A 27,376-nucleotide genomic window follows, 5' to 3' on the forward strand; every position below is an offset into this window, starting at 1 on the left:
GTATGAATGACTCTTATCTTGTCCACTTGCTGATATTTAGTCAGTGGTATATACCACTGTTCTTCTAATCTCCAAGTCTAGCAAGTTTGGCATCATCCTGTCCGTCCCTTGTCTTTGGATTTTCTCTCTTTCGGTTTATATTCTCTATTCCTATTATCATCTTTCTGGTTCAAGATTTCATTTCATTTCAGTTATTACATTAAGTTCTAAATTAGTTTCCCCCATCTAGGCTTTTCCCATGTGTGAAGAATGCTGTTAGGTCTCAAGGCTCAGATTCTTTAACCTAACTTCTCACTCTTCCAGAATACGGAATTTCCGCTTTAATCAGGCTTGCCTTCTTATAGTCCTGGGAAAAGGGCATATTTTCCCACTTTTGTCTGCACATCTTGCTCCTCATCCCTGGAATGCCCTTCCTCTTATTTCTGGCTAATTTAATTCCACTCATTACTTAAAAGTCAATTCAAGTCCAATGTTTTCCATTAAGTTTTCCCCCGTGGCTTCCGTTCACGGATTTCCCTTCTCTAAACTGCCACATATTTAAACTCATTTCCAGTTTAGCACTTAATTTTTTGCTGATTGTTTTAATTATAATTGCTCTTCCCAGTTGTCCCACAACCAGGAATAGAAATACCATGTTTCTGTGTGCCTAGAAGAGTGGAATGTTTGCTTAATAAAGAGGCACACTGCACTTGCTTAAAAGAACAGATTATAGATTCTTAGAGGGCAAATGTCTCACAGCATCTTCATACTCCCTAGTTTCTATATTGTATATAAAGAAATTCAGGAAATAATTATAGCATTTAACTAAACTGAATGATGCTTCAGGCTACAGTATGGCCTAAAACTACATTATATTGGAAGTTCAAAATCTAGCTCTTCTCCACCCAAGTAAATAAAATAAATGTTCTCCCTGGCTAATGAGCACTTAGAAATTCAATTATTTCCTACTTTGCCAAGAATATACAATAGTATTTCAAATGTCACCTGGGGAACTGAACACATGGCCTCTTGATTCTAAAAGATTATGCTCTATACTCAGTAATTGGCATCAAATCCATACCTTTGTTAGTCCCTCATATTTTCCATAATCGGTACTCTTTAGCCACTCCATCAGCTTGGCATATCGGAGCAAGTCTCTATGAAATGGATGATGATTAGGTAAAGTCAGTTCAACAGAGTGCTGAGCAAGAGTTGAACTCTGATCATGGCCCTAGAATGAGTAAGTAAGTAAATAAATATCATAGACAGTATAAAGAAACACTGTTGTAACTAAAAATTCTAAACAGTGATCAAATATGGCCAAGCAAAACCAACAGCACATAGAAAAATAAGAACTGAGTACTTACTTGGCTTCTTTTATCATCCTGTGTATGTGAACTGAACACCACCACCATTAACAGTCATAAACACACAAGAGTGGTTCTCTGATAAATCAACTATTTGTTTTATCTTCTAAAGGAGTTGAGAATGAATGTTTTAATCAAGCTTGCCTGTCCCATATCATTTTACAATTTACTAAGCAAATAAATATCATGATACAAACAGTATTAAGAAACACAGCAAATAAGGAAGTCATTCAAAACAAACTGTCTACATCTATGGTATTTCCATTGGAGTCTACAATATTTAAAGCAACAAATGAAAATATATAGGATATAGGATTTCGGAACTAGGAAGGACTACAGATGACTATAACCTGGGCTTTCCAGGATAACCCCTAATCATAATGTAATTTTAATTTTCCCAATGATCTGTTAAGCAAATAAATATATGATTTTGTTTTTCATCCTTGACATGACTTATATAAATTAATAAGTTTTCAAACAGCCTGAGACAGATAATGCTTTCTGACTTTTGTTTTAGAGTATATGGAACTAGTAGATCATCTGATCCAACAGAAAAATTGAAGAACAAATTGAAACTCAAAGAGTTAAGTGATTTGCACAGGTCACACAGGAGGAAAGCTAGAATCTGAACCTTAGTCATCTGAGTCTTCTGTTTTCTTTTAAAAACATGTCAAACAAAATCATTTTAACCAGACTCAAAAATTGCCAAAGGTCAATACAAATATTACATTACAGAAATGTTTTCTAATGGCCACATCAGAAGGATGACTGGGATTCCATTAAATCACAGATATTAGACACTAAGCATAAGTAGATATTATAGTTTTAAGTCTGCTAAGGTCTCCAAATTGTCTTAACTAGTTACACTGACTAAAAGCAAAGAACATTTGACAAAACTGTTATAGCTTATAAATGTTTTTCAAACATTGTCTTTATTAATAACAATATTAGATATCTTTTCATTATCCCAATCTTCCTCATTAATTTTTCTCAATGACTTAAGACTCAAAATCATTGTTTATGTTCTTCTACAACTGTGTACTCAGACCATTACATGTTAAGTTATATTATTTAATTTAATATCAGGAAAGCTCTTCAATTAAAAACCTTCACTTCTCCTGCAAAATGGAAGAGTTAACATTTATAGAGGATTTTACAGTTTACAAAGATCTTTCACATATATTACTATTCAAAGCTTTCTTTTGCAACAGCATTTTAAAGATCACCATCATTTGAAAATTCACTGATATAAAGAACATCATTACCTTCAAACTATTACTATTAAGAATAGATTAAATGTTATTAGTGTTAACAGAAAGATTTTAGAGAAAATGGTTCCAAAATACCTATAGGAAACAGGAAAATCAAATACTTAAATTGTTTAGTTCAATCAATAATATAGAGGGACTTCCCCCGTGGTCCAGTGGTAAAGAATCCACCTTCCAATGCAGGGGACAGGGGTTCAGTCCCTGGTAGGGAAACTAAGATCCCACACGCCGCTGGGCAACTAAGCCAGTGTGCCGCAACTACTGAGCTTGTCCGCCTCAACAAGAGAGCCCATGTGCCACAAACTACAGAGCCTGCACGCCACAACTACAGAGCCCATGTGCGCTGGAGCCCGTGAGCCATAACTAGAGAGAGAAAACCCACAGGCCACAACTACAGAGAAGCCTGCGTGCCACAATGAAGAGCCCGTATGCCTCAACAAAGACCTCACGTGCCACAACTAAGACCCGACGTGGCCAAAAAAAATAAAGAAAATAAATTAAAAAAAAAATAGAAAACGATCACATCTAGAACTCAAATGTGCTAAGAATTTTATTCTTTATATATTTTTAAAATTAAGACATCGTTTAAAGTTTCTTATTATAAATAAGTAAATTAGTAACAATAACAATACCATGCTAGGTTCTTTATATATATAAATTCTAATCCTTATAATAACTCTGCAGACTACTTTTCTCCTCATTTAAAAAACAGCAAAACCCTATTATTAACATACTTTTAAAATAATATACTAGATTTTTTCCAAATTAAGCTAAAACAAATATGTTTTCTAGGAACTTAGTGAATTATAAATTTTCATTAGTGTGTATGTATATATAATATATATTATACTATAACAATATGTATTATTATAATATATATTAATATAATATGTAATGTATATATAATATATATACATATACTTAGAATTTATAATAAAATTAGCTAATTTTGAACACTTTACTAAAACCAAGCACTGTTCTAAGTGCTGACCATATAACAACACATTAATCCTCATACCAACCCTATGAAGTAGGTATTTTTTTTTTTCGAAGTAGGTATTTTTATTACCCCCATTCATTTGATAGGGCAACTAAGATGGCACAAAGAGGTTCACTTGCCCAAGGTCACCCAGGCAGCAGAATCAGGATTTGGAATCCAGGAAACTTGGCTCCAGCATCCATACTCTTAACCACTTTGCTTTACTGACCTTCTAACAGAAATGACACATTCATGTTAAATACTGAGCAAATTTTCAAGATTTGGGAACTCCTTCTATGTTATGGCATGTGTATTTTTATTTTCTTAAAGGAAAAAGAAAATATGAGCAAAGTTTCAACAAACATGATAACCGATCTTAAGTAATCACAGTCCTTTCTAAGTTTTTAACCACATCAACCTATGTTTAGAAGATTGTGAAATGTGCTTAAGGAAATAATTTTTGTGGCATGAACTGAATATTGTTGGTTTATTACACAGGTTTTATTTTGCTATATGATGTTTCTGTAAATATATGTTGAAAGAAAAATTTCCAAATTTAAGCATATAGCAAAACCTCCCACAACTTCAGTTTTTTCCTGGCTGTACTTTTAGCTCAGTGCATAATTGGTCTTATCATGTTGCTAAAAGTGGAGCACAGAATCATGAGGTCTCTGTAGAAACAAAGGGGGAAAAGGGGCAGAGAGTTATCCTTTCAAGACAAATCTTTCAAAAAACCAAAAAATTTTTTTACAATGACATATCCCTTCTGCAAATATTTCCTCAATTTTATTAGCCTTAATTTGATTGCCTGCTTCCAATATCAGAATCCTAATTAGTGTAACTGGTCTGATTCCCCCAGATGAATATATTTCTAGATACATGAATCCCTAGTAAATGTGTAAGTTATGGGTAAGAGTCTATCATTTCAATGGAATCTGAGTATGTAAAAAGATCTAAAAGAGCCCAAAAATCTGCCAGTTGTTAAAAATATTACTCTTATATTACAGTAAGAAGTGAATATTAAAAACACATTTCAAGTTTCATTAAAATATAGCTACGTGGACGTATTACTGTGAAAGTTGCATCACAGAGAGTGTGTTCTGAATCAGTGATTCCCAAATATGAAGATGTTCTCACTGGCCCGCAGCAATAAGAAAACAAGAAAAGGATGGAAGCCAGTTTCTCATAAAGGTAAATGTATTAATTTAGAAAGTCTGAAATTATGTTCTTCCTTTTCTTTTAGTACCAAATGTCATTTTAAAAATAAAACGATAGTGAAAGCAGATGGAGATATTTCTTTTTTAAGGTTTTTACTTGGTAAAATAAATTGGTGACTTGGTCAGTCTCCAAATTTAATTTTATTGATGTGTGAATTTTTAAAAAGACCAGAAATCAGTGCTCTTAAACCGCTGTTATGTTGTGGTCATTAGATTATTTCCACCAGATTCTTCTGTACAGTAGTTATAATATTATACCTATACATTTGCTATAAATTGCATTGCAAGAACTCTGTTCAAGACTTGTCTTAATCTGTGATGCCATATCTGACTATTTAAATCCTCAGTAAACTCACTTTTGATTAAACCTCTTTAGCACTTATACATATGAATATTATGTATATGTGGCTATACAATTAGCAATTTAATATACAAGCGTATCTCATTTTATTGTGCTTTTACTGCGCTTTGCAGAAATTGCATGTTTTACAAATTGAAGGTTTATGGCAACGCTGTGTCAAGCAAGTGTACTGGCGCCATTTTTCTAAGAGCATTTACTCACTCCATGTCTCTGTGTCACATTTTTTTTCTTTTTGCGGTACGCGGGCCTTCACTGTTGTGGCCTCTCTCGTTGCGGAACACAGGCTCCGACGTGCAGGCTCAGCGGCCATGGCTCACGGGCCCAGCCACTCCGCGGCATGTGGGATCTTCCCAGACTGGGGCACGAACCCGTGTCCCCTGCATCAGCAGGCGGACTCTCAACCACTGCACCACTAGGGAAGCCCCTTAAGTCTTATTATTTAAGAAATAACATTTTGTAAGGCCACAGCTGCCATGGATATAGTGATTCCTCTGACAGACCTGGGTAAAGACCACTGAAAACCTGTTGGAAAGGATTCACCACTCTAGATGCCATTAAGAACATTCGTGATTTATGAGAAGAGATCAAAATATCAACATTAACAGGAGTTTTGGAAGAAGCTGATTCCAACCCTCATGAATGACTTTGAGGGGTTCAAGACTTCAGTAGAGGAAGTAACTACAGATGTGGTAGAAATAGCAAGAGAACTAGAATTAGAAGTGGAGCCTGAAGATGTGACTGAATTGCTATAATCTCACTTAATGGATTTTAACGGATGAGGAGTTGCTTCTTATGGCTGAGCAAAGAAAGTGGTTTCGTGAGATGGAATCTACTCCTGGTGAAGATGCTGTGAAGACTACTGAAATGACAACAAAGGATTTAGGCTATTACATAAACTTAGTTGATAAAACAGCAGCAGGATTTGAGAGGACTGACTCCAGTTTTGAAAGAAGTTCTACTGTGGGTAAAATGCTATCACCAGCATTGCATGCCCCAGAGAAATTGTTTGAGAATGGAAAAGTCAATCATTATAGCAAACTTCATTGTCTTATTTTTTTAAATTGCCATAGCCACCCCACTCTTCAGCAACCACCACCTTGATCCCTCAGTGCCGTCAACATCGAGGAAAGACCCCCCACCAGCAAAAATATTATGACTCATTGAAGGCTCAGATGATGGTTAGCAATTTTTAGAAATAAAGTATTTTTTAAATTAAGGTGTGTACATTTTGTTAGACATAATGCTATTGTACACTTAATAGGCTACAATATAGTGTAAACATAAATTTTACATGCACTGGGAAACAAAAAAATTTGTGTGACTTGCTTTATTGAGATATTCACTTTATTGTGGTGGTCTGGAACTGAACCTTCAATGTCTCCAAGGTACTCTGTACACACACTGCTGTAGAGCTTTAAGTACATTACTTTTAACACCTCCTCACAAGCATCTTGAGGGTGGGAGTCATTTCTTATTCTTATATATGGATGACAGTGAGTACAAAACAGGCATGCAATAAAAATCTGGTGACTGACAAAGAGATAAACCATAATACAGTAATCAAATTTTCCCAGCTAGTGTGTCCCACAACCAGGAATAGAAATACCCATGTTTCCCAACTCTTTTGCTAGGTGACCCAATGCATTAAATTTAACACACAGAAAATCTCTTTCCTATACTTGGGACATTGTCCTCCACCTTCTTCAGCACATGCTAGGTTGTTGCAACATTCTGGTTTTCAACATGCATTACTCACATGTAACAATACATATTAGATTTTCAGAACTCGGAAGCATTCACTTTAAACAAAGCCATTAGTTTATAAGGCAAGGAAGCAAAATCATAAACAGTAGCATGTTACAACAAACAATTAAGGGTACAGAAAGGATTATCGTTTACTGACTAGTATTTTCAGTACCATCTACAAGTGTGGCCTGTATCACTGTCAACAGGATTATTTTTAAAAACTAGGGAACTGTGTAGAAATAGATATTATTGAAATAATAGTTTAAGTAAAATGTGCATTAGTATTTCCTACGTGATTTCTAGGTTTACTTTTTTCTTGATGCTTTTCACGTCAAGTAAAATGTTAAGAGAGTCTTCCCCAATTTCCCCCTTGCATGCTTAGTTAGATGGTCTTCCTTTATGCTCCCACAGTACCACTATCTTAACATATACCCCCCCTCAGTCCATCAGTCTATTATATCTCCCTTCTCTAGACTGTGAGTGACCTGAGGGCAGAATCAGCCTCTCATCTATTCCAAGTGAATGTCTGGTATGCATCTCTAATCACTTGGCAAATGATTTCTAAATATATGAAGGAGAAAGTGAGTGACTAATAGAATGACAGGAAGAAAGGCAAGCAGACTGAGATTAAATGCTTTTTTGGCCTAAATAAACTTTTTGTTATGGGACATTAAAAAACTGCTATAAATATGGTTAACAGGTAGCTTAAATCAGTAAATTATAATCTATAAAGATTCTGCTGCTGTTAAGTTTAGTAAACTTTACAGAAAAAAGAAAAGAATCAACGAAGCTGGAGCCAAAGTTGATGTACTCACAGGCACCGAAAGAAAGTAGGACCTGTTATAGAGTTGAAGAAGGGCCTGAGTAAACTAATCAGAAATAAAATATAGTAAATACAATTGTTTTAGAATACTACAAAGTGAAAACAAAATAAGAATCTAGTATTTCAGACAGCATTTCCTGATGAACAGAATTTCCCTCAATTTTTTTTTTGCCCAATAACCCTATTAAAATAAAGGAGATGAAAAATATACGAAACCTAATTTATTAAAATGCCCAGATATTAAAATGCCTTCTATTCAAATCCCTCTAAGGTACCCTTAATAATATTATTAGCATTATTATCATTGCCACAACCTTAATTATAACATCCCTTTCCATATAAAAATGCAAAGGGTTTATATAAGATTAAATCAACTGGAATTTACAACTGACTTAGTCATTTTTCTCATATATGTAAGTACATGAAGCCAATGAAACACTTCAAACATGGAATCAAGTCCTAGTTCTCAGTATTCAAAATACTGAAAAATAAAACAAGCCAAACAGTAAACATGTTAACAGGTTTGGACTTATTTTTATAAATAAGAATGTCTAAATGGTATATGCAACATGTAAGCATAGTTATTTAAAACTCAGGGAGTTTTAGCTAAAAGGAACTAGACTGTCTTCCTAAGGAGGCCACTGAGGCCCCAAATACATCTACGAGAAAATATGTGCATATTTGTTCGTAGATGTACTTAAAAATATTAAAATCAAAGAAATGTGTGCAGGAATATACTGTGATCCCAATTAAACACACTAAAATTTTTTCTGGGAATTTAGTTTTAAGCTAATATATATTAATTTTAAGTTAATATATATATAAACAGGTTACAGGAACATGCCAGTATTAATAATAAAATAAAATTACCTGTTGAACAAAAACATTGTTGAGGTGACTGGCTAGTCTCCGGGCAAAATGCTCTCGCAAATCACTGAAACGCTGCTGTTGCTGTTTGACTGCCAGAAGCATGTCATGGCCTGAAATCATAACATTTTTTGACTTATTTAATGCGTAAAAAGAGTTCCTCAATGTTTAATGAATACCTTTATAACAGTATCCATATTTCAGTTTTGAAGAACCCAAAGTTTTACTGGTTTATTCGTATGCTTTGTAAAAGAAAGGTAAAGGGAAAAAAATAGTATAGCACAGTGTGGTCCTGCCTCAGCATCATCTGGGAACTGTTAGAAATATGGATTCCAAGGTCTCAGCCCAGACCTACTGATTCTGGAGGTGGCACCTGGCAATCTGTATTTTCGTAAGCCTTCTAGGTCAGTGGTCCCCAACCTTTTTGGCACCAGGGACCAGTTTCGTGGAAGACAATTTCTCCACAGATGGTGGTAGCGGGGATGGTTCAGGCGGAATGCGAGCGATGGGGAGCGGCAGATGAAGCTTCGCTCACTCGTCCGCCACTCACCTCCTGCTGCGCGGCCCAGTTCCTAACAGGCCGCGGCCCAGTACCAGTCGCAGCCCCAGGGGTTGGGGACCCCTGCTCTAGGTGATTCTAATGCAAACTCAAGTTTTGGAACTGCTGGCATAGCAAAACCTTATGTCATCTACTTTGTGCTAGGTTCTATGGACAGTACTGAAGAAAAATCCTGGTGTTAACCAGTCATTGATGGTCAATCAGAAGGAACTGAAATGAAAAATTTCTTAGTGCTAATATGAATTATGTTTGATAATAAGTGAAACTTGTTTTAATAGCTAAGAATGTAACCCTAAACCACTTGCCCCATGCACTTCTTGTCAAAAGCTTTATACTAAGTCACAGGCTTAGTCTCAGGTTCTTGGGCAGATTTTGTTGTCATACCTGGTCGAAGAGCCACATTCATGCACTGCAGAAGGGCATCCGCGGCGTTGGTACAGGCCTCGATGCCCCTGGAGGAAGCAAGATCTCCTTCCTGAAGGGCCTTTATATGACCTTTGGCCAAGTCCATGTGGTTCTGGAATATATATAAATACACCGTTTGTACATGTACTCTTCAGGAAATTTACAGGTAAGATGCTTACTCAATCCTATTACTAGGTCTTTGGAATTTCAGTATTTTTAAATCTTGCTCTCCTAAGGAAATTAGAAAATGTTTACAAATGGGCTTTACATATTATCATTAGATTTTTTAAATTGTTGTTGGTAATTTATAATCATGCTTACCACAAGGAACTCTATCTCTGATAGGAGTTTTACATTATTAGTGTTACTAAGATGAATTAGGTGGTTGCTCTCAGAGATCTGATCCATTTGTTCTTTTACACTTTGGAGCATTTCCTCATAACTGCTCAGTTTCAATTCAATCTGATCCACCTCCTTTAGAGCCTCGTCCAGCAAGTTCATTAGGATGTTTACTTGCTTTTCGGAGGCCATGATTGACTGGATGTTGGCCTACAAAGTTAAAAAGATAAGTAATACTTTGTATTCTTCAAATGTGTAAAAGAGGTATAAAAATGAAATACTGATAAATCTCTTTGACAGCAGAGTAACAAAGGTTGACATACACATTTAAACATCTAATTTATCATTTTGTGTTTACATTCCACTTTTTTACACAGTATTTCAGGAAAGTACACTTTCCCTTATATCAAGGTTAGGGACCATACCTCAGTATTGCATATTTCTGTAGACTGAACAAGTAGGGCTCTGCCCCACGATGTATCATCAGTAATGGTATATTCTCATTTCCATAAGTTAAGTGGCATTACACTATGTCATCTCTGATACTTCTTCCAACTCTATTAGCTATAAAAATTTTCTATACTCTGTAATATTTACATAAAACCCTAAACAAAAGCAGAATCATCTGTTAATACCTTAGTCAAGAGGGTAGCAGTAGTATGCCAGTCTTTGAAGAATTCATGGAACTAATTTATAACTGTTGTATGATTTCTACTAACAGGATGTGGAAGAGCCTGTTGCCATAAGACAGCTCCTTCTATGGTATTCTTTCTTTTCTCTTTCATTTGCGACTATTTTTTTTTTCGAGGCAAAGCAGTAACAAACCACCATCCCTTTATTAATGTTTTCTAAACGATTCTGACTATTGATTCTGAATTGCCTGAAATATGGAAGCTTTCAAATCCAAAATTAAACTGCAAAGTAATATGATGACTTGCAACACAGATGCAATATTAACTAGAAAAGATAATACAAATCACTAAGCCACATTAAGAAGGCAGATAACACAATATGAGGAAAAAATTTGGACAAGGAATTCAAAGAGTATCATTGTACAGTTGATGCTATAATTTCACATGTGTTATTTTATACACTATTCATAATAACTCAATTGTAGGTGCAGCCCAACTGTAAAGGCAGCAGGGCTCAGACTCACTGACATCAAGCAGCAGAGGTGGGCTTGAAGTGACCCAGGACAATTTCTACTTTAACATCTTGAAGTCTCTTCTAGGCTTTACTTCCAGAGGGTTTTATAGATTTGTAAGCTTGGACTGTTCGTGTAATCTCTGGGCCTGAGTTCAATCACATAACTTCTGTACCTTTCATGTACCTTAACATTCTTTAAGTCTTTAAATATTTTTTATTCTCTGAGGATTTTTCTTAAATGCATACCTTGTCTAAACAAAACAAAAAACTCCCAAATGTTCCCATTTTAGGCTTTTCTCACAACAGAGGTGCTACCTGCAGCTTTTTACTTTCTAAAAAAAAGTAAATAAATAAAGATGTGCATTTAGATACAAACTTAGAAATTTGCATACAAATGAATAGAGTCTATTCCAAAACATTTCAGCAGGGGAGTCAAACATCCTTTTCCCCTGGCTCTCTGTTTTCACCACACTATCTTGCTCTCTTTGGGTACATGATTCACTTCTTTCAGCCCAATTTCTCTCTTTCTAACCTGTACCTTTTTTTTCTTTCCTTCAAACCACAAAAATGCTATTCTTTTGCATTGAACTATTCTGAGGTATTTCAGAGGCTGAGGAAATCAACCCTCAAGTTGGTTTCAAGCTGGCTACTTTTTACTTCCATCACTTCAAATCAAGAAGCTCCCCAAATCAAGAAGCTCCCCAAATCCAGAACCTCAGCCAACTGGCTTCATTGGCCTATTAGGCATGGTTGTCTTTTGAACAAGAACAGTGAAAGACTGATGGCAGCTGGTAATGCACTTATAGAGAAAGACAGCAATAATCACACTACCCAGGCTTAAGTGCTCAGGCAGTAAAATATGAACATCACCAGTCTCCTCAATTCACTACACACACATCACTAATCATAGATTACAAGAAAGGCTTACCCCATCTAGCACCTGCAGCTCTCTGGACAACCTTTCTGCAAAGGCCTCGGCATTTGAAATTGCATACTCACAGCCTTCCATCATTATCTCAATATCCTGCTCTTCTCTTGCATTTAACTCTTGGTATTCATCCACTGCTTCTTCATCGCCTCCTGTCACACTCTGATTTTCCCCACTTGGAACAGATTCTTAAAGAGGATAAAAATTAAAAATAAAGTAGTAAAAAAAAGTAGGATGGAAAATAGCACTGTACTTATAGGTAAGGTCAGTTATAAGCACAGGTCACATTTAGTGGCTGAAAAATAGGAAAAATGATTCAAAATCTATGAAAAAAAACCCTTATTATTATGAAGAACTGCATGTGTTAACATAATTATTATAACAAAAGCATGCAGTCTAATTCACTGACTTGTGTTAAAATAGGCTTTAGTCACAGTTTCCCAAAACATAAACTATAAAACAAATACAAAACCAGAAACAAAGCATGTGTGCAAGACTAACCTTTCCCCCTACCTGAAGTGACTGTCGCTCTAACAAAACAATGATTATGAGTTCAGGACACATGAAAAATAATTTGCTTCCCTTTTTTTCCCCAGGTAACATTTTCTTCTGTTATCTTTGTTCTTTTTGTCTTTGTTATGTTTTGTTTTTTTCTCCAAATAACTTTCAATTGAAATTTTAAAAAAGCATCTACAATTCACAATTTATTTTGGGCACTGAAAATATTAACTGAATTTTCCATTTCTATCTTTAAAAATTTTTCACATGTGTTAATAAAATTTCTAAAGATCAGCTAATAGAAACTTTCTCAGTAACTGTATACTGTAATTAAGAAGAGCAACAACTACACGGCTGAGTGAAATTACAAAAATTTAAACTGTTTTCCTGCTTCAAAACAAAACACCATGAGGTCAAATCTGAGATGCTTTCTGGGTAAATGTCTCAGTTCAGTTTTTTGAGAGAATACACTCAGCATGTGGGATTTATATAAATCTTGAGGTTAAGAGAGGTAAAATGAAAAAAATAATTTTTACCCCTAAATAAACCTCAAAACAAAGTCATTGATTTTCATCAACTCATGTGACATGTTAAAATCACAAACACTAGATGTTTGAAATATTCATTATTTTGTATGAAAATGAATATTTGCATTCAGTGTGACGTGACATATGTTCATTTGTCCTAGAACAAAAAACACCTAATTCAAAGTAACAAACGGTTTACTCTTAAGAATGGCAATTAGGCCGATTTAGATAATGTCCCAGAAAAAAAAGGAGGGGGATAAAACTTTTGGTACAGGCAATTACAGATTACAGTATATAAATACAAGTTCCTTACAGTAGCATCACCGAGCTCCTAGTCCTTTGAAACAGTCACTGTGGAAATGTTAAACTGTCATGTGTGACAGCTTCTTAGCCACTAGGGGGCAGGGAATACCTAAACCATTCTGTACAGCTCCTTGCACAAGTAAATATTTAAAAGTAAACAAATATTTTAAGTGATCATAACTGCTTCAGAAGTATTTTCTCTTCCATAAAACAGCCCTTTGGAAGTCAATAATGAATACTATCATCGATTTTTATTACGATATGGATTTTGTAGTAATATACTTTTCCCTGCACACAATTTCATAAAGTATGCAACCAACAGTACATAACAACGTCAAGTAATAAAAATCTATGGAATAGAATAAGAAGAAAAGGTGTTACGCACCTTCTGTAACTTTAGGCAGTTCTGGAGAGTAAAAAGGTATGAAAAAAGCAGAGGAAAGTAAGCAAAGAATATTAGCTGGCTAGAAACGTACACAGGTTTAAATTTTAAAAATACTACCCATATTTCATTCGAACTTCATGCTACATTGAAGCTTAAAAGACAATGTCAAATACAACTACAAACTGGAAATATCCACAAGAAGCTAAATTTCCAGTGTTCATTTTTTTAATTCATTTTCTGACAGTGACTAAAAATACATTTATCTTTCTATTTTCTCTTAGTCGTTTATGAAACAGTACTGCCAAGTCCTTGGAGGAGAAAACTGGGAAACAGATCACTTCCTGGGGATTGCTTATGGGTCAGTTGTGACTCATGCGTTTAGTCTAGTTATTTTCACTCAAGGCCCAAACCTTTACCCAGACACTCTCTCACAATGGATTAGTCATAAAACATTGTTAGAAAGGACAAGATGGAAGCAGTTTAAAAAAACACACACGATTATCAGTTCAAGCTGGCTTTTAAGGATTCAAGTCAAAGATTTAAAAAAAAAATCTGGCTGCAAGAATGAAAAAGAAAAGGCCAAACAAAAATTTCACTCTACTTCAACTGCTAACAAAGTCCTGTTTTAAGAACCTTATTCTACTAAGAAGCCCCAATTATTAGCACGAACATTCAATTGTCACCAATAAAAACTACTAAAGCTGCTACTGCTAACATTCCCAATGAACAGTCTTACTTACTTGAACGATTACTTAGCTCTTAAAAGGAGATGTTGATAATTTCTCATTTGTTTTCTAACATAACCCAAAGCTTAGAGACTTTTTTTTAAAAATGGGAGTTAGTGGCCATGATTTTAAAGTCCAGTAAAACATTAAACAAGTTTATGGACATTAATAAAGCTACTATATGAACTCTATTAAACCAAAGCCACAGTTACTAATTTATAGAAAGTGATTTTCAAAATGAGCTCCTTAAGGATCTCAGTATTCTTAAAATTGATCTCAATTAGGTAATATTTATAAAAATAAAAATGTCTACACCTTCATTTAAGGCCCTGAAAAATTAAATGTCTTGTCTTTTTTTAAAGCTAGTCACCTCATTCTCAAAAAACAGCAATACTCTTCTCATTGATTTTGGTAATATTCCTTAATGAGGTAAATACAGGTAGGTATGTACTTGCCCATATTGTTGACTGAATGAAATATATTGGTTTAAAATACATCTTAGGCAATAAGTAACATCTGGAAACACATCATATTCAAAAACAGAACAGAAAGCTTATGAATCATTCACTGATCAGAATGTTCAACCCTGAAATGGTTAAAAAAAAAAAAAAAGAAAGCTACTCAGAACAAATTAAGCCACTATTCAAAGCATGGAAAATTACCAAAAATTTCTTAAAGGTTATTCCCTCAACACACTCAACCACCAAGACACTGGAGGCTAATGTTGGCGAGACGGCAACCCTGAGGGCTCCGACACAAGGCCAGCCCCACTGCAGGGAGAAGCATGTGGCCTGAGAGATGTGACTTGCCTCTGCCAGTTCCAAGCATCAAGCCTGAAACCAGTAATGGCCTCACTAATTAATAAGTGATGGACAAGAATACTACATTTAGGGAGAGAAAGATAGATAACCAAACAGCAAAGGAATTAAGTAAAACAAAATGGAGAAAGGACAGAGGCAAGTGACTAAGTCAAGGAATAGTCTGAAGCATCTGAAATTGCCATTTTTATAGGTCAAAATGGTTGAATATTGGCAATTTCAGATGTTTCACTTGACAGAACAGAAGCTTCTATTTTGAAATGCTAATATACAACTTAGGACAAATCTAAGTTTTCTTTCTAATATATAATTTAGAACAAATCTACTTTTTTTTTTTTCTCAATAAAGGGGCAACAACTCTGTCCACCTGCTGTTACTTCAATTGCTTTCTTTGAGATAAAGAATACAACAAAAATTGCATCCCCAAGGCACACAGAACCCATCTTCTCACAATGTGTATGTCTTCATAAAAGATATTTTAAAAGAAAAAAACCTCATTGTATGTTTTCAACAATTAACAGTAGAGTTTTTGTCTTATAACACAAAATAATCCCTAGTAATATTCCTGAAGACATACTGATCTAAAATACCCTAATTAACCTCACATCTTAGGACTTTATCCTGATAATAGAATAATAATTGTTAATATATAATTGAGTTCTTACTATATATCTGGCATTGTTCTCATCATGTTCATATATTAATTTAATCCTTAAAACAATCCTATGGAGTTGATACTATTATTATCTCTGTTTCGGACATATGAGAAACTGAAACATAGAGTAACCCAAGGTCACACAGCTATAGTAAGTGACAAAGCCAGTATTTGAACCCAGGCAGTCTGACTCCAGAGTTGTTTCTTAAACACTACACCTACACTCTACACAAAAGTACAGCTACAAGGATATTCATCTCAGAGCTGTTTAAGATAAGCAAAGATTGGAAAAATTTTTTAAAGTGATTAGTTAAAAAATTATAGTATATCCAATACAATGGAATACTATGGTGCCATTAAAAATAATGTTGGGGTAAGTGTTTAATAACATGGAAAATGTTCATGAAACATTATATGAAAAGGCATGTTAGGTAGCAACATAAATTTCTTTATTTAAAAAAAAGCATTTCAGTATGCATAGAAATGCATAGTTATCTCCAAGGATTAAGTTTATGAGTGATTTTCATTTAATTTAATGAATCAGTTTTCTATAATGAACAAGCATCACTTCTGCAATAAGAAAAATTATCTTAAAATTCCTTTACAAAAAAGATAATTCAGAGTTTTAAATACTTTGAGTAATGCCAAATTATATATTCACTTACAGACATACCTGATTTTACATATACATTTTTATTTAACTTTACCTTCCAAAAGCTGTGAGCTAACATTGACAAAATCAATTTTCTTCCGGAGATATCGCTGATTCAGTTTCCAAATGCATGAAATAAATGCATTCTTTTCAGCAGTGCTGCTGGCAACCCATTTATATATTTTTTCAAAATGTAAATCAAATTCAGGATTTTCCTGAAATAAAAATATACAAAAGATATTGTTTTTGATCATATTCTCTTTTCATTATTGTAAAATATATATTTCAATAAAACAAAAAGAAGTTGAAGCTGTTGTTGGAAAAAAAAATCACCATTACAAATCTACTAAAAGGGGGACTTCCCTGGTGGCACAGTGGTCAAGAATCCGCCTGCCAGTGCAGGGGACACAGGTTCAAGCCCTGGTCCAGGAAGATCCCACATGCTGCACAGCAACTAAGCCCATGCACCACAGCTATTAAGCCTGCGCTCTAGAGCCCGCGAGCCACAACTACTGAGCCCATGTGCCACAACTACTGAAGGCCTCATGCCTAGAGCCCGTGCTCCACAACAAGAGAAGCCACTGCATTGAGAAGCCCATGCACTGCAATGAAGAGTAGCCCCCGCTCGCTGCAACTAGAGAAAGTGCACGCATAGCAACGAAGACCCAACGCAGCAAAAAAAAAAAAAAAAAAAAAAAAAACCGACTAAAATGTTTTTTCCCTCACTGAAACTGGTAATGTCAGCACAAGCAAAACTAAGTTATGTCTATATAATGTCATACCTAAATATCTACACAAAGAGATAGTCTCTAATAACTATAAATAAATCAAAATGAAATTCTACTCAAAATAGATGAGATGGAGAATAGATTAGTGGTTGTCAGGAGTCAGGGATTGTTGAGGGGAGGAAAGAGGATGGGTGTGCTATAAAGAGGTAGCTGAGGGAGCTCTTTAAGGTGTTGTAATACTTCTGTATCTTGATTGTAGCAGTGGTTACATGGACCCGCACATAATAAAATGGCAAGGAATGTGCACACGCACACACACACACAAAATCGACTAAGTGACTTGCAGAGAATGGTTCGGAGAATTCAATTTATAGGACAAATTTTGTGTACCTCTCAAAAGAAGCTGGATTAAAAACAACACAGTGTTCTGGTAATTTCCTTTCTATGCCCCTTAGGTCTATGAGTGAAAGTATAGGATGTCTAATGGCCTGTGTCTCAGCTTCCTAGTTTATAAGATGGCAATGGTTTCTGGTTTTGATGTGGACCTAATTTTTCTTTTTAAATTGCCTATGGGGTTTTAGAGTTATACTTTTTCTTTGATAATGTGCTATTATTCACAGCTGTGAATCTTCTCATTATAACATGTGAGAAAAAATACAATCTATACCCTAGTGTGATTTCCAAGAACAAATGAGGTGAAAAGCAGGGACTGCTCCTGTTTACAATTCTGAAAATACAGAACAATTAAAGGTGTCTCAAAAGTAAAAAAATACAGGCCTTTTAAGGTCATTTCAAATGAAAAAGAAGTTCAACTGGTGTGAGAGAACTGCACTATGCTTTCTACATGTCTCTTAAGCCACATTACAGAAATATTTTCATGCCTTGATATTCTCCCTTGAATTCAGAACTACTTGACTACCGTATAAAATATGAAAACATATGGATGTATACTTTCCTTCACATCCAAGGAATTAAAAATAGGCTCAAATGTTTTTAATGTTCTATAGAAGGCTAAACATGTGTTCAATTAATTTAAAGTGTTATTTAGGGGGAATAAAATGTAATAAAGACCATAAGTAGGCAAGGAAAGTGATATGACTTTCACTGTGAAGATCTGGGATAATTTAGGGATCAAGACTTACCTATGGTACAATCATATTACAGTAGCATGGATGTACTAATGAATTTATAGCTCAATAAGCAGAATTAAAGTGACAAAAGATTAAAAACTTTCACTTACAACGAAAAGGTAATTGCATCATAAGTTGGTGCAGCCACTACGGAAAACAGTATGGAGGTTCCTCAAAGAACTAAAAATAGAGTTGCCATATGATCCAGCAATCCCATTCCTGGGCATATACCTGGACAAAACTATAATTTGAAAAGATAAATGCACCCCAATGTTCACTGCAGCACTATTTACAACAGCCACGACAGAAAAACAACCTATATGTGCATCGACAGATGAATGGATAAAGATGATGTGGTGCATATATACAATGAAATACTACTTAGCCATAAAAAAGAATGAAATAATGCCATTTGCAGCAACATGGATGCTACTAGAGAGTATCATACTAAGTGAAGTTAGTCAGACGGAGGACAAATACATATGATATCACTTATACGTGGAATCTAAAATGTGACACAAATGAACTTATCTGTGAAACAGAAACAGACACACTGACATAGAGACCAGACTTGTGATGGCCAAGGGGGAGGAGAGGTGGGGAAGGGATGTACTGGGAGTTTGGGATTAGCAGATCCAAACTATTATACATAGAAGAGATAAACAAGGTCCTACTGTATAGCACAGGGAACTATATTCAATATTCTGTGATAAACCACAATAGAAAAGAATATGAAAAAGAATGTATATATATATGTATAACTGAATCACTTTTCTGTACAGCAGAAATTAACACAACATTGTAAATCAACTATACTTAATAAGTTTTTTTTAAAAAAAGGTAATTGTGGACAAGGATGTCCACTCTCACCACTATTCAAAATAGCTTCGGAAGTCCTAGCCACAGCAGAGAACAAAAAGAAATAAGAGGAATACAAATTGGAAAAGAAGAAGTAAAACTGTCACTGTTTGCAGATGACATGATACTATACATAGAAAATCCTAAAGATGCTACCAGAAAACTACTAGAGCTAATCAATGAATTTGGTAAAGTTGCAGGATACAAAATTAATGCACAGAAATCTCTTGCATTCCTATACACTAACAATGAAAGATCAGAAAGAGAAAGTAAGGAAACAATCCCATTCACCATTGCAACAAAAAGAATAAAATACCTAGGAAAAAATCTACTGAGGGAGACAAAAGACCTCTATGCAGAAAACTATAAGACACCGATGAAAGAAATTAAAGATGATACCAACAGATGGAGAGATACCATGTTCTTGGATTGGAAGGATCAATATTGTGAAAATGACTATACTACTGAAAGAAAACTACAGATTCAATGCAATCCCTATCAAATTACCAATGGCATTTTTTACAGAACTAGAACAAAAAATCTTAAAGTTTGTATGGAGACACAAAAGACGCCAAATAGGCAAAGCAGTCTTGAGGGAAAAACACAAACTGGAGGAATGAGACTCCCTGACTTCAGACTATACTACAAAGCTACAGTAATCAAGACAATATGGTACTGGCACAAAAACAGAAATATGGATCAATGGAACAGGATAGAAAGCCCAGAGATAAACTCACGCACCTATGATCAACTAATCTATGACAAACGAGGCAAGGATATACAATGGAGAAGACAGTCTCTTCAGTAAGTGGTGTCGGGAAAATTGGACAGCTACATGTAAAAGAATAAAATTAGAACACTGCCTAACACCATACACAAAAATAAACTCAAAATAGATTAGAGACCTAAATATAAGACTGGACACTGTAAGTCTCTTAGAGGAAAACATAGGAAGAACACCCTTTGACATAAATCACAGCAAGATCTTTTCTGATCCACCTCCTAGAGTAATGGAAATAAAAACAAAAGTAAACAAATGGGACCTAATGAAACTTCAAAGCTTTTGCACAGCAAAGGAAACCATAAAAAAGACAAAAAACAACCCTCAAAATGGGAGAAAATATTTGCAAACAAATCAATGGACAAAGGATTCATCTCCAAAATATATAAACAGCTCATGCAGCTCAATATTAAAAAAACAAACAACCCAATTCAAAAATGGGCAGAAGACCTAAATAGACGTTTCTATAAAGAAGACATACAGATGGCCAAGAAGCACATGAAAAGCTGCTCAACATCACTAATTATTAGAGAAATGCAAATTAAAACTACAATGAGGTATCACCTCACACCAGTTAGAATGGGCATCATCAGAAAATCTACAAACAACAAATGCTGGAGAGGGTGTGGAGAAAAGGGAACCCTCTTGCACTGTTGGTGGGAATGTAAACTGATACAGCCACTATGTAGAACAGTATAGAGGTTCCTTAAAAAACTAAAAATAGAATTACCATATACCCAACAATCCCACTACTGGGCATATACCCAGAGAAAACCATAATTCAAAAGGACACATGCACCCCAATGTTCATTGCAGCACTATTTACAATAGCCAGGTCATGGAAGCAACCTAAATGCCCATTGACAGACGAATGGATAGAGAAGATGTGGTACATATATACAATGGAATATTACTCAGCCATAAAAAGGAACAAAACTGGGTCAGTGGATGGATCTAGAGACTGTCATACAGAGAAGTAAGTCAGAAAGAGAAAAACAAATATATTAACGCATATATGTGGAACCTAGAAAAATAGTACAGATGAACTGGTTTGCAGGGCAGAAACTGAGACACAAATGTAGAGAACAAACGTATGGACACCAAGGGGGGAAAGCAGTGGAGGGGCGTGGTGGTGGTGGTGTGATGAATTGGAAGATTGGGATTGACATGTATACACTGATGTGTATAAAATGGATGACTAATAAGAACCTGCTGTATAAAAAATAAAATAAAATTCAAAATTTCAAAAAAAATAATTGCATTAGTATTTATAAAGAAATCTAAGAGTCTTGGCAACTCATATGAAGCTTGATGGGAAATGATCTCTTCCCTGGGAATATTTCACATAATGCCATAAAAGAGGCTGACTGCTCCAGCAGCAACACTCACACAAATCAATGCGTGATGCAGGGACTTCCCTGGTGGCGCAGTGGTTAAGAATCCGCTTGCCAATGCAGGGGACATGGGTTCGAGCTCTGGTCTGGGAAGATGCCACATGCCTCAGAGTAACTAAGCCCAGGAGCCATGACTACTGAGCCTGTGTGCCACAACTACTGAAGCCTGTGTGCCTAGATTCCGTGCTTCGCAACAAGAGAAGCCACGACAATGAGAAGCCCATGCAGCGCAATTAAGAGGAGCCCCCGCTCACTGCAACTAGAGAAAGCCTGCGCGCAGCAATGAAGATGCAACACAGCCAAAAATAAATAAATAAATAATATTTTTTAAAAAATTATTAATGTGTGATGCAAAATGGCTAATGTTAGGCTATGTATAAAAATTTTATGTTTTATATCCATATGTAGCGTATACAGACCAAGGTGCCTGCATAAAATGAAAAAAAATCCATTAAGCAAGTCAGCAATGAGGTGTCAGCTGAGGAAAGCATTCAAATAAGCATTCAGCAATGTTAGTGAATTACAGAAGTCAATGGGGTTATGAAGTGTGGAACTACTGAAGAGAAAAAGGCTTTTTAATAAAGGTGAATTTCTAAAAAGCCTTTCAAGTATTTTGTCTTAGAAAATCTCTACTCTTCATCCTTCCCATAATAACAGAAATTATTAAATAATTGAAGTGTTTTTTAAAATCTCATTTTCATGTTCTTTCCAAATACATATACATGCACCCACATTCAAAGCACCTGTCAGACCCCGTTTTCCACATCCCACGTTTTTCTAAAAACTGGGTGCTTTTTAGGAATAAAGCAAAGGCCCAGTTTGCCTAAAATATTTAAAGAACAGGCATTCTCTACATTTTGGAAGAAATCTCAACTATACAGATATGCAGGACTCTCCTAAAGCTGTTTCTGCTTCATTAAAAAAAATCTTCTTGCACCTGACTCAACTGCCTGTCATGCTGTCCAGCTTTTAGTTCCTCAGAGGTTTGTACCAGGTCAGCATAAAACCAGACTTTTATTTTATCAGACTGCTCTACAAAGGTAGTTTTCACTTCTTTGTTCCTTTTTAATCACTGTATGAGACTTGTAGAGTTCAGTCAATGGACACATGTAGTTACAGTACTGTAAGCCTTGCTATCAGCCCCATCCACAGTACAGTAGATGTACAGTACAGTACAAGGCATTCCCTAGAGCTCTGGAGGTGCCTCTGGGCTGCAGAGGAAGATGAGGGGGAGGGTTAGAGAGGCTGAAGAGGAAGAAGCACCTACTTTAACCTGAGGGGGTCTACTTTATTTCCTTTTTTTTTTTTTTTTTTTTTGTGTTATGCGGGCCTCTCACTGTTGTGGCCTCTCCCATTGCGGAGCACAGGCTCCGGACGCGCAGGCTCAGCGGCCATGGGTCACGGGCCCAGCCGCTCCGCGGCATGTGGGATCTTCCCGGACCGGGGCACGAACCCGTGTCCCCTGCATTGGCAGGCGGACTCTCAACCACTGCGCCACCAGGGAAGCCCTATTTCTTTTTTTTTTTTTTTAAAAAGGGTATTGCTGTGAAAAGTCTTGAAATGTCAGGAATAAACGTGGCCCTTTATCATGATTATTGTATTATTCAACTTTCCTGGAGTTTGAGTGTGACTTAAAGTGTAAGGTATCTTATTAATATCTTATTTAATATCTTATTTAATGTCTCATATCTTATTCTTCAAAGTCCTTAAAATAAGGGGTGAAACTCACTATCACTGCCATCACTTGAGCCACAATATTCAAACCACAGCTTCAGAGGGCCAGCTTGGCTGCCTCAGCTGGTGATTCTACATTATTTTTAAGGACTACCTAAGGAAGATTCACTTTGGTTATATTTTCTGTGATTTCTGAACTAGGTTTTACCATTATATTTTCTGTGATTTCTGAACTAGGTTTTACCAAAACAATGATTTTCTTTTAAAAACTACTCACACAACACACCACTTTAAAATCCATACTAATTTATGGGTTTTATACTAAGTATACCTAATCTAAATACAGAAATGTACAGTCAAGGTTATTTTGCTCTAGTTATGTAGCCTGTGAACAAACATAATTGTAGCTCAAAAAAAAAAAAAGCACAAACAATGAAACAAGCTTACATACATACTTATTTTAAGTGGCCTGCGAATGAGAAGTGAGAGAATGGAAGGTTGGATAATACACTTTAGACTAATTGCTGGTTAGGTGGTGAACTACTGGGTCACAAAACAAGTTTAGATCATCTTAGAAGACAACATACTATGTTACAAAATGAAAGACACTTTCTGAATTCATGTCAAAGAACTAACAAAAACATACTTTAATAGCATCCTTGGCATCTACCACAGCAAGGTCTCGAAGGGCCCAAGCAATCTGCCTTTTGTAGAAATCTCCTTTATCAGATTTCTTGACTTTGACCACCTTCACCTGCACGGGGCGTTCAGTTGTCACTGTTGAATAAAACACACACTTTCATTAGAGACATCATTCATTTCCTCATTCTTCATTAATTCATTGCAAACACAGCTGTCAGGTGTCTGTACACAATACTAAAGCAGGAATAGTATTTCATAACAAATGCTATGACTGAGGAATACACAGAATACCTGTGTACACTGGCAGACAAGGACAAACATGCTCACAGAAGTGCTGCCCGAATAGCAAAATCTGGAAACAAACCTCCTGGTCATCACTGGTAGAACGGGTAAGTAAACAGCAGTACTCTCTGAGTAGAATACTACACAGCAGTGGAAATGAAAGAATTACAGCTATGGGAGAAAAACAAGACATAACATTCACAAACATACTGTTGAGTGGAAAAAGTCACAAATGAATACCTGTGCTATGATTCAATTTATGTAAAGTTCAAAGACACGCAAATATAACAGTGTATATTCGAGATTACAAACACATATGGTAAAATGATAAAGAAAAGCAAAGGAAGAGTAAATCAAAACTCAGGATACTAGTTACCTCTTAATGAGGGAGGGAAGGGAATGGGAGCAGGGCAGGGCACACAGGAGACTTCAAAGGTGACGGTAAAATTCTTCTTATTCTGGACAGTGGTATACACAAGTGTTCACACCTTGTATGTATGTTACAGAAATACTTTTGTGGGACTTCCCTGGTGGTGTAGTGGTTAAGAATCTGCCTGCCAGTGCAGGGAACACGAGTCTGATCCCTGGTCTGGGAAGATCCCACATGCCACGGAGCAACTAAGCCTGTGCATCACAACTACTGAGCCTGTGCTCTAGAGTCCTGAGCCACAACTACTGAGCCCGCGTGCCGCAACTACTGAAGCCCAATCACCTAGAGCCCGTGCTCCACAACAAGAGAAGCCACTGCAATGAGAAGCCTGCGCACGGCAACTAGAGAAAGCCCACGTGCAGCAACAAAGACCCAACGCAGCCAAAAGTAAATAAATAAATATTTTTAAAAAAGAAATACTTTTGTATCTACTCAAGATTTAATTAAAGACAATTGAAAAAAAACGAATTTGTTGGCCCGATTTTCCAATCACAGAAACAATGAGAATATTTTATTTTATTTATTTATTTTTGAAATTGAATTTCTTTTTTTTTTAAAGTGATACATGGTCATTCTTTTATTTTTTAAATTTATTTATTTGGCTGCATCAGGTCTTAGTTGCAGTTCACAGGATCTTCTTTGTGGGATGCAGGATCTTTCACTGCAGCACACAGGCTTCTCTAGTTGTGGTGCGCAGGCTTAGCTGCCCCGTGGCACGTGGGATCTTAGTTCCCTGACCAGAGATCGAAGGCATGTCCCCTGCATTGGAAGGCAGATTCTTAACCACTGGACCACCAGGGAAGTCCAAGAATATTTTAAACAATGAGGAAATGACCCCTAGGGAATAAAAGAATGCCAAACAAGAACCTTGACTTACTAAATACCCACCTGTGGCACACAAAAAACAGTTCTTTTTCTTTTTTCCTGCTTTGCAGACATTGACAATACTCAGCAGGCGTTCGTCATTTGGTGTAAAAATGTCTCTTTGTAATGCGTGCTTGATTGCTGTCATCTTCACTCAACTGAAAAAATTCAGAGTATAGATATTATACTCATTCTCAAAATCATTCTATCTTACATTGTTCCACTTAGCATTAAAAAAATGATCTTATTTATGGCAAATAAGTGTAGGATGAATGATTTAATACATTAGTACACCTACATCATAAAAATAAAAAGCTGTATGTTTGGAAAAGAAATTAGAGAACCAGTGATATCAAACTCTAAAATCTTTGCAAGTGTTCACCAAATATTATAATATTTTTTTAAAATTTAGGAAAAAATTAAAAAAAAAAAAATTTAGGAAAAAATTAAAAAACCCAGGCCCAATCCTCAAATATACATTTCCTATATAAAGAACTCTTACAACTCAACAATAAAAAGACAAGTAACCCAGTTAAAAACTGAGCAAAGGATCTGAACAGACATTTCTCCAAGAAGAGATACAAATGGCCAATAAGCACACGGAAAGATGTGCAACATTAGCCATTAGGGAAATGCAAATCAAACCACATTGAGATACCTACCACTTTACACCGCTAGGATGGCTAAAAATTAAAAAGACAACTGTTGGTAAAGGTGTGGAGAAAAAGGAAGTCTCATATATTGCTGGTGATTATAAAATGCTGCAGCCACTTCAGAAAACAGCTTGGTGGTTCCTCAAAAAGTTAAACATGGTTTACCATATGACCCAGCAATTCCACTCCTAGGTATATACTCAAGAGAACTGCTAAACATATGTCCACAGAAAATCATGTACCTAAATGTCCACAGCAGTATTGTTCACCATAGTCAAAATGTGGAAACATCTCAAATGTCCTGATGAACAGCAAAATGAAATATATCCATACAGTAGAATATTTGGCCATAAAAAAGGAACAAAGTACTGATACATACTACAACATCAGTGAATCCTGAAAACATGATGCTAAGTGAAAGAAGCCAGTTACAAAGAACTACATATTTTATGATTCCATTTATGTGAAATGTCCAGAGTAGACAAATCCATACAGATGGATTGATTTATGGTTGCCAGGGGCTGAGGGCAAGGAGGAATGGGGAGTGACTGCTAATGTGTATGGGGCTTCTTTTTGGGGTGATGAAAATGTCCTTGAATTAGATAGTAGTGATGCTTTTATAACCCTTTGAATATACTGGAAACCGCTGAATTATATACTGAAAAAAGGTGAATTTTATGGTATATTAATCATCTTTTTTCAAATATAACTTAAGTTACATATTTCAAAAAAACTCACTGCAACTTTATTTTTTGAATATACTGTATATATATATTTGTGTGTATATACATTATTATTTCCAATGCAGATGTATAGTATTTCATACGTGTGAGCTTGCTTAGGAAATTAACTCCTAGTTCTAACACTGCTTCTATGGGAAAATGAAGAAATTATGAGTTTTAAATAAATGACTTAGAGTGAATTTTTATAACACACGGACACTTTTGTAAACTATAGGTATCTCCTATATTTTACTCAATCTGTAAAACTTCTATCTCTGCTCCAACTCAAAAATTGCTTTTCTCCCAAAACTCACACTTCTATCCCTCTTTCACCTCATCTCTGCCTCTAGTCTCCTGACCGCCCCCTCCTTCCTGTTCTCCTAGTCCATCTGGCCTCTCCAAGCTTAATTTCTTTTCCAACCTAGCCTAGAGGCAGTGTTCATTTCCCTACGCCCACACTATCCCCTTCAACATCTTGCTCCATTTGTAGACCAGTTCACTCTGTTCACCAATCTCCATAAACTGTCTTTTTTCTCTACCTCTCTTGGCTACCATATGCCATTTAAGAAGGCCTCATATCCATGTTCACTGCACTCATTACAAATATTTAAATCCAATTAAAGCTAAACTTTCAAAGTTGCTCAGCAATTCCTTAATACCTTTTTTGATGA

At 35.7% G+C, this 27,376-nt stretch overlaps 1 protein-coding gene across 2 annotated transcripts in view; it reads right to left on the bottom strand.

Annotated features, from left to right (window-relative positions):
* EXOC1 (exocyst complex component 1) overlaps window positions 1-27,376 on the bottom strand; it is a 57,802-nt gene that overhangs the window by 28,116 nt on the left and 2,310 nt on the right. The window contains exons 2-9 of one of the 2 annotated variants that reach the window (XM_065877431.1): window positions 25,355-25,488; window positions 23,759-23,889; window positions 16,603-16,762; window positions 11,985-12,172; window positions 9,893-10,120; window positions 9,551-9,683; window positions 8,611-8,720; window positions 1,061-1,210 (exon numbers count right to left, since the gene is read on the bottom strand). In XM_065877431.1, the coding sequence (XP_065733503.1) occupies window positions 1,061-1,210; window positions 8,611-8,720; window positions 9,551-9,683; window positions 9,893-10,120; window positions 11,985-12,172; window positions 16,603-16,762; window positions 23,759-23,889; window positions 25,355-25,478 (1,224 nt within the window). In that variant the 5' untranslated portion in view covers window positions 25,479-25,488. Of the gene's footprint in view, window positions 1-1,060; window positions 1,211-8,610; window positions 8,721-9,550; window positions 9,684-9,892; window positions 10,121-11,984; window positions 12,173-16,602; window positions 16,763-23,758; window positions 23,890-25,354; window positions 25,489-27,376 lie in introns of those variants that run through there. The other variant, XM_065877432.1, reaches the window with a different exon arrangement.

This window comes from Phocoena phocoena, chromosome 5 (assembly GCF_963924675.1).
Source record: "Phocoena phocoena chromosome 5, mPhoPho1.1, whole genome shotgun sequence".
NCBI lineage: Eukaryota > Metazoa > Chordata > Mammalia > Artiodactyla > Phocoenidae > Phocoena > Phocoena phocoena.